The following is an 8,419-nucleotide window of genomic DNA, read 5'->3' as shown; positions in this document are numbered from 1 at the left end:
CCGCCGCCGCCACGCTAGGCCGAGGATTGGCAGCGAGCGTAGGCCGCGCCGCCGCTGATGGAGCCGGAATAAAGGGGCGGCCGAGAGAGCAGCTGGTCGCCGCTTGCCCCGCGCCTGGCCCTGCGGGCGGCCTGGAGCAGGTGAGCGGCGGGGCGCCCGGGGCGGTGTCTGGGGGCCACTCCCGTGCCCGCGGCACCCTCTCCCCACCGGCCCTGCTGCCTCCCGCCCTGACCCCGGGGCCTCCTGAGCTCCCGAGCGGCCCAGGCCCGGCCTCGACGCGCAGCGGCTCCCCGGGCTCGGCCTGCGGCCCTAGGGCCTTCCTCGGGCTCAGCCATTCACTCTCGGGCCGCAGTGGCCCGGCCGTCCAGCGCGAGGGCTGACAGGAGGCAGCCCAGCTGGGCCGGCCGGCAGCGCCGTGGGAGGCGATCGGCTTTCGCTTGGTTTCCCGGGGAAGAGGAGGGCTGGGGTGGGGCGCAGGTGGGGCCTCCCCTTGTTGTCCTACCCCTCCCCTGTACAGATTGATCCCAGAGGTTCCTGGCGGCACCTTCTTGGAGGGGAGCCAGGGTGGGCAGTGGGGTTGCGGCTGTGGAGTGGGGGCTGGATCTGGCAGCCATTCACGCCAGGAAAAACACACAGCTGGACTGGCACAGCCACACCTAGCCGGTGCTCAGAGCAGCCCTCCTTTCCCCTTCGCGCTCTAGGAAAGCTGAGGTCACCGAGCGGTGCTTGCTGGCTCGTACACCCTGCTTGCTGCCTCCAGCAAGAACGGTTGCCCCCTTCCTTCCTCCCCTCCTGGAAGATGCAGAGAAGGACAACTTTTAGCTTGACTTTTAATGTTTTTTTGCCAAAACTCTCGGAAGCCAGCAAGGTCTGAAGGCATCTTCTATCCTTCCTCCTCTTAGGAGAAAACTTAAAACCTTTTTAAATGTAAGAGGTAGATGAGCTGGGAATCTAGAAGTGCGTTGCCTGTAACTAAAAGTTCCTTCCTCTCTCTGGCATTACTTTATGCTGCCACAGAGTGGTGAGTTAGAGATTTGCCTGGGCTGGCTGAATGAGCCTTATCTTCCATTGATTACCCAGGAGCTTGTAGATCTGGAATAAGGGAATGGACTGTCTCCAGAGAGGAGATGAGAAGAAATGTCTGTTTTTAGTATGCTACATCGTACATTTGTGGAAGTAAACCAATGCAGTTTCTTAATTTTCCTGCGGACCTTGACAGAGACCTGCAGAGGGTTTAGTATTTTGTGATGCTGTAGAACACGATTAAAGTGAGGAAGTTCTGCTGCACAGGCATCAAGGTTGGGTGGGTCTGTGAACCTGTCATCTAACCCCCATATTACCCATGGGTTCAGGTCCCTGCAGGGCCATCCATCCTGGTGATGGATGTAGGTAGAGAAATAGGGATGTGGCTGGGGTGGAGGGTCTGGGGATAGGTTCAGGAGGTGTGGGCCATGCTCTCACAGGAAGTGTTTTTGAGGTGGGCTTTGGTTCCACAGAGTTGTCCTAATATTGACTGCCCGAGGCCTCTTGCCTTTGAGCTCTCAGATGGTTAGATATGGTCTCTTTGATCAACAGGCTGATTCTCTGAGCAGTGGTGAGTGTCCTGGATTTGGACAGATGGAGGAGTGAGGGAGACCTTGGCACTATGGACAGATTACCTGGATACTGTCCTGTGAGACACTTGTCTGAGGAGAGTTGGCAGGAAGCTAGAGGGGATGCCCTGGACCAGGGATGGGGAACTGAGGTGGGAGGAGTGGAGATGCTGCGCGTCCAGCAGACTTCTTTGGTGGCATGGGGGGGAAGCAGGTCTCCCAGCCCTGATGTGGTCTGTGTCCATGTGACAGGTGCAGCCAACATGGGGAGAGGACCCAGGGAAGGGCTGCTTGGTTTTCTCTCCAGCTCACGATCTCTCTCTTCTTTACAGAACCGATCTCCTGGAAGGCAGAGGAAAGGACCTTGCCTTGAAGAGCCCCGTCCTGTAGACACAGCCTTATAGTCTGTCTTTTTGGTTAATGACTGGGGCTGTCTGACGCATCCTTTTCTGTGCCTTATTGAGGTCTTTGTCCGTCCCTGAGATCGGGCAGCTTCTCTCTCTGGGTTGGGTCACCATAAGCGGGAAACTGAAGCCATTACTCTCCAAGCCTTGTTTCATCTTTCCAAGCATGTCAGAAACCTGGCAGCAGCCACCACAGACGCAGCCGCAGCAGCCGCAGCCACCTCAGCCTCAGCACCATGCAGAACCACCACCGGCCCTGGCGGAACACACACTGCCCCCAGGCACGGCTGAGAACCCCCTGGGCTGTGCTGTCTATGGCATCCTCCTGCAGCCGGACCCAGGCCTGCAGCCCCCACAACATGCACCCCTCCAGGCAGCCGGCGAGCAGGGCCCCAAATGCGGGGTGTGTGGTCATGACCTGGCACACCTTTCCAGCCCACATGAGCACCAGTGCCTGGCGGGTCATGACCGCTCGTTCCAGTGCACCCAGTGCCTCAAGATCTTCCACCAGGCCACAGACCTGCTGGAGCACCAGTGTGTGCAGGCGGAGCAGAAGCCTTTTGTCTGTGGGGTCTGCAAGATGGGCTTCTCTCTGCTCACCTCCCTGGCGCAGCACCACAGCGCCCATACTGGCCTTGTGAAGTGCTCCATCTGTGAGAAGACCTATAAGCCAGCGGAGGCCGCTGAGCCAGCCGCCACTGCCGGCCCTTCACTTCCCCCTGCGCCCCCACCTCCTGCTGTAGCCCCTGCAGAACAACCCGAAAAGCCCTATAGCTGCCCCATCTGCCAGAAGCCCTTCAAGCACCTCTCGGAGCTCTCTCGCCACGAGCGGATCCACACTGGTGAGAAGCCATACAAATGTACGCTGTGTGACAAGAGCTTCAGCCAGTCGTCTCACCTGGTGCACCACAAGCGCACACACAGCTCGGAGCGCCCCTACAAGTGCGCGGTGTGTGAGAAGACCTTCAAGCACCGCTCTCACCTGGTGCGCCACATGTATGCTCACTCGGGGGAGCACCACTTGTTCCGCTGCAACGTGTGCGAGCTGCACTTCAAAGAGTCGTCGGAACTGCTGCAGCACCCTTGCACCCCGAGTGGTGAGCGGCCCTTCCGCTGCGGCGAGTGCCAGAAGGCCTTCAAGCGGCCGTCGGACCTGCGGCAGCACGAGCGCACACACAGCGCTGAGCGGCCCTTCAAGTGCGACCTGTGCCCCATGGGCTTCAAGCAGCAGTACGCGCTCATGCGGCACCGGCGCACACACAAGACCGAAGAGCCCTTCAAGTGCGGCCTGTGCGAGAAAGGCTTTGGACAGCCCAGCCACCTGCTCTACCACCAACATGTACACACCCTCGAGACTCTCTTCAAGTGCCCCGTATGCCAGAAGGGCTTTGACCAGTCGGCTGAGCTGCTGCGGCACAAGTGCTTGCCAGGCTCCACCGAGAGGCCCTTCAAATGCCCTGTATGCAACAAGGCTTACAAGCGGGCATCAGCCCTGCAGAAGCACCAGTTGACGCACTGCTCCTCGGCTGAGAAGCCCCTGCGCTGCACGCTCTGTGATCGCCGCTTCTTCTCTTCCTCAGAGTTTGTGCAGCACCGCTGCGACCCTGCACGTGAGAAGCCGCTCAAGTGCCCGGACTGCGAGAAGCGCTTTAAGTATGCTTCAGACCTGCAGCGCCACCGCCGGGTGCACACGGGTGAGAAACCCTACAAGTGCCCCAACTGTGACAAGGCCTTCAAGCAGCGTGAGCATCTCAACAAGCACCAGGGCGTGCATGCCCGGGAGCAGCAGTTCAAGTGTGTGTGGTGTGGAGAGCGCTTCCTGGACGTGGCCTTGCTGCAGGAGCACAGTGCCCAGCACAGTGCCGCAGCTGCAGCGGCTGAGGGTGCCTACCAGGTGGCTGCCTGCCTGCCCTGAGAGCCTGTGGCCCACTGGGCCCAGTCCAGCCACGCCTCCTTTCAGCCTCCTTGCAGCTGCATCACACTGAGGCCCCACCCAGCTCAGTGTTCTGAGTCCCTGGGAAGGAGGACAGAAGGGCTCTGGGGAGGGGGCAGGTGTGTAGTGCCAAGCACTCTTGGCACCAGCCTGCCCGTGAGGAGAGGCAGATACAGATTCCATAAACTTCCCATCACCGGAATCCCTCCTGAGCCAATAGCCTCCCTTAGCTCTGGGGACTGGAATCCCACTGACAGTCAAGTGGCTCCAGCCTTCCCAAAGCTTCCAGCCTAGTTAGAAATCAGATGGGGGGAGGGGGGAGGGTTATGGTAGGGCCTGCACCCCAGAGGTAGGCTCGGTGCAGAGCATCCCTTCAAGTTGCTCTTTAGGGAGGAAGGCCAGTTTTGTGGTGTAGTCCAGGGGATGAGGAGGGCAGATGGGGAGCCACAGACCTATCTGTCTGCCCTAGCCAAAGGTGATGTTTCCCTATGCTTCTGACAGTTGAGATGTTCAGGACAGGAGCCGGCCTAGCCAGAAGTGGGGACACAGACATTCCTGTGATACCCTCAACCAGGGACAGTGCTGTCTAGGGAGAAGGAAGACGAGCAGCCTGTTTGTGCTGAGAGCTTATCCCGTAGCTTTGGAAGCACCCTCTTACCTTTGCGTGTGGCTCTGAGCTCTGGTAGAGGGCTGCAGTGTGAAAGGTGGGGACAGGGAGGCCTCCAGGGCTCAGACGTAATGGGCCAAGCCCATGATGCCCCCAGCAGATGCACAAGTGTCCTCGCCACAAATTGTGTGAACCAAAGTGTCTGGGGCTCAGGGTTGTAGTCCCAGTCAGCCAGCCCCAGCCCTGCCTCAAGGCCCAGACCAGGTGCCAGGGTGGTGAATGGCCTCTGACCCCACAGTGCCCTCCCAGCCCATGGGAATACAAGCCCTCCATCAGTCTGGCTGCTGGCCTGGACCCTAGGGATCTTAGGCTCTGGACAACATCCAGCTACTTCCATGCCCAGAGTGTTCTCCTTTGGAGATTCCTAGAGTCTCTGCTAGGTCTCTTGGGGCAGAATGCGTCCAGGGCATGGGGAGGAAGAGGAACAAGTGGGTTAAGGAATGCAGTGTGCGGTGAGCCTGTCAGGTGAATAGAGTTGAGCAAGATCGCTGATGGCTAGGGCCCTCCTTGCAACCCAGAGAAGCTTTATCGTCAGAATCATTTTGAACCCAGCTCTGCTGCTGCCCTCTTCTGGCTCCATCTGCTCCTAGTCTTAAGACTTGAGCAGTACACCCGCCAAGGGACGAAGGGGCAAGAAGACACCAGCTTTCCTCTCTCACCATGTGGAATCTGAACAGCTGCGTCCACCGCGTCTACTTGACTGGGTTCCCTTCTGTGCCACAGAGAGGGGCTGGCCTTTCCCCCTGGTGCTGGCTCCTGGTCATAATGCCTCAAAAGAATGGAACCCAAGCTCTGACGTTCCCGACTGCTGTTTTTCCATTCATTTTGCTTTCTAAAAGCAGTTTGTTATACTATTCATAACACTGTAGTTTAATTTCATGTCAATTTTGGGTCTTATATATAAATGTGAGAATTTGGATTTTTAAAAAGAATGACTCCATTCTAGGTAGCCACTTTTGATGTTAATATATAGTGAGTCCAATGTATGCTTTAGAAGTAAAGACATTGACCATCACAGACCCAAGTTCTGCTTGTTCTGTTCACACTTCCACAGGGGAATGCTAGGACACAGGCAGGTTGGGTTCTGGGACTCAAGGCTGGCTTTGCATCTAAAATTTTGGACATTCTGGCCAGGTGGCCTTGGGCAATTTGCTTAGCTGCTTTGGGACTCAGTTGGCTCAACTATTTGGGAAAAAAATAGGTCTTCTTTGGCTGTTGTGAGATCTCATATGGAGTTATGAGGCCCTATTGGGAAAACTGAAAGTGCCGGCAGTACCAACTGCAGGACGTATGGGGTCCATGGGAGTGGACCTGCCTGCCCCTGACCTTGGGGCTTTGCCATAGCCCTTCAGGAGGGAGTTGGGCTGTGAGGGACCAGTGACTCAGGGAAGGCCAGAGGGCTGGGACTGGTAATGGTAAGCAAGAAAACTTGCTCATCCCCTCCCTGGAGCAGTGGCCGACCTACCTGGCCCTGCCTTGCCCTGCCTGGCCCTGCCTTGCCCTGCCCTGCCCTGCCCTGCCCTGCCCTGCCCTGCCCTGCCCAGAGACTGGCCTGTTCTTGCTTTACCACTACCCACCCTGTCCCACAGTGACCCCTCTGCATGCCTGGCCCAGCTGCCTTCTACCTTAGTGCCTCCATACTGTTTGCCTCTATGCCCATCCCTGCCCTGCCCACAGGTGCCCAACTGCAACTCAGGCTCTTTCTACCCAGCCCCCTATCTCTCTTGTTGGAGATGGAACTTAAGGCCTTGCCCGCACTAGGCAAGTGCTTGACTACTGAGCTACTTCTCCAGCCCTCTTCTCGTTTCTCAAAGGCGAGGGCAGGGCTCGGGGGAAAGAAGGAGAGACAGTACCCAGGTCTGAGCATCTGAGAGGCAGGGGAGGGTAGCCAGCAGGGGGACCTAGCTCTGGGTGGGTGGGGTGAGGGTGGGAAGTTAAAAGCACAAGGACTGTGTACACTGCAGAGAGCCCTAAAACTGAGTACAGAAGCCTTAGTAAAAGGCAGGGACCCCAGATATGACTGAGCCCCATGCTCCTCTTGTTCCTTCTGTGTGATCTTGGAAGGACCCTGCTCTTGAAAAGCCATGTGGTTCCTTCTGCAGGCCTCTACCGCTCAGGAGGGAATGTCCAGGTGCCTTTGTGTTTTATGCCAGGCTCAAAGCCTGACTTACTTTGTAGCCACATGACCTTAGGTCAACAACCCCTCCACGTAGCAGGCAGAGGGACCTGCATATTCCTCTTGTGCAGGACCTAGCGGTCCAGGACTTGTCCAGAGTTGTACATGGTGATGCAAGTGGCCTGGATTGTGAGGGCTGGCCACATGAATCTGGTACGTACACACAGGTGGAAGACAGGCAGTGGGTCCAGGGCCAGGACAGTCTTGTGCCCTGAACACATAGGCCTCCAGCTCTGACCACTGATACCTGGGACTCTGGTTCCAACCCAGCCTTTGCTGGGCAGGAAGCTGGTGACAGTGGCCAGGACTGGTTCTGACCCAGGGAGCAGGAAAGCTGTCCCCAGCAGGTAGAGGGGGTGGCTAGCCCCTTCAGACCACCCTGAGCTGCTTATAGTATCAAAACTCCCGCGCTCCATCTTTCTACAAGTGTAGAGGCAGTTGCCTTAAGGGTTAAGCCTCCTGGGCACTGCCATGGAGGACCATCTCACCATCTCCAGGCCCCCAGGGCTCTGTTTCTCCTCCTCATCTGCAGCAGGCTTTGGCCCAGACCTGTGGCTGCTCTGGCTGCAGAAATTCCCCAAAGGCCTCCAGCCAGACTCTCCCATAACAAGCTCCACAGCCCATCCAAAAGCAAGTGGTTTCTTTGTTCTTTGAAGGTCACGCCTCCAGGAAGAGCCATGGCCACTATTGATTTTCTCAAATCTACAAACATTCCAGTTGAATAGTCTGAAAAATGAGATCAGAGGGGTGGGAGGCTGTGGGGTCTGTCTTCACTGTGTCTGTTTCCGTCCCCACCCTGGGTCTGCATTCCTGCCTTTGTTCATCCACAGCATTACTGAGCACCTGCTGTTTGCCGGGCCCTGAACCCATGCCACACGGCACAAAGCAAGAACTGCAGATGAGTTCTGAGGTTTGCATGAAGCAAAAGGTAGGATCAAAATATGTCAAACCTGCTGATATTTAGTGTAAAATTTTGTGTGTGAAAGTCCTTCCTGACTCTCACCCGATTCTACCTTCAGCTTGGACATTCACCCCATTCCTGAACCTGCCACGAGCAAGCCCCAGGCCGCAGGTTATTGTGTTTTGCATGTTGCTTTGTAGTAGCATTCATTTATTGTAGGTCTGTATGTTGGTTTGGAGGGACCTCAGACCCCGCTTCCTGAGCTTCAGTTAGCTAAGAGGTCCTATATCATTCCTGCCTGAGCCTCCCAAGTGCTGGGCTTACAGGCGTGTGCCACTACACCTGGCTGCTCTTGGCTTCACAGTACTTCCTGATGGGCATCCTGTCCTCCTCCTGAGCCCTACACAGATGCCCTCAGGGAGCCCCCACCAGATTCTACCCCACTCTTGGCTTGCCTCTTGTAGCAGGAAAACAGAATATGGTGACTGCAGGTCCACGGGCCAGGCAGTCAGGCTTCAATCCCCAGCTCTGCCAGTCACCAGCTGTGCGATGTTGTGCCACTCATGTAACCTCCCCAACTACATTTTATCAGCTGTCAAATGAGTTTGAAATTACCCAACTTATGGGGCCTGCGAAGCACTTAATGACTTGCCTTCCATTTAAGAACAGAAAATACTGTACACACAAAATCGGCCTTGTGTATGCCTTCCTACTTGATGGTTCCTTTCTTTTTTTTTTTTTTTTTT

At 56.5% G+C, this 8,419-nt stretch overlaps 1 protein-coding gene across 1 annotated transcript; it reads left to right on the top strand.

Annotated features, from left to right (window-relative positions):
• Positions 1–5,617, top strand: Znf319 (zinc finger protein 319; the record flags this gene model as incomplete). The annotated part of the gene is given in 2 exon segments (XM_005388431.2): positions 1–140; positions 1,925–5,617. A coding segment is annotated over 1 exon segment (1,749 nt). The 3' UTR covers positions 3,912–5,617.
• Between the last annotated feature and the right edge of the window lie 2,802 nt (positions 5,618–8,419).

Source organism: Chinchilla lanigera, unplaced genomic scaffold (genome assembly GCF_000276665.1).
Source record: "Chinchilla lanigera isolate Chin_1 unplaced genomic scaffold, ChiLan1.0 scaffold00032, whole genome shotgun sequence".
NCBI classification, from domain to species: domain Eukaryota; kingdom Metazoa; phylum Chordata; class Mammalia; order Rodentia; family Chinchillidae; genus Chinchilla; species Chinchilla lanigera.
Note: the sequence above shows the minus strand (reverse complement) of the source record. Positions and strands in the feature narration are given on the sequence as shown.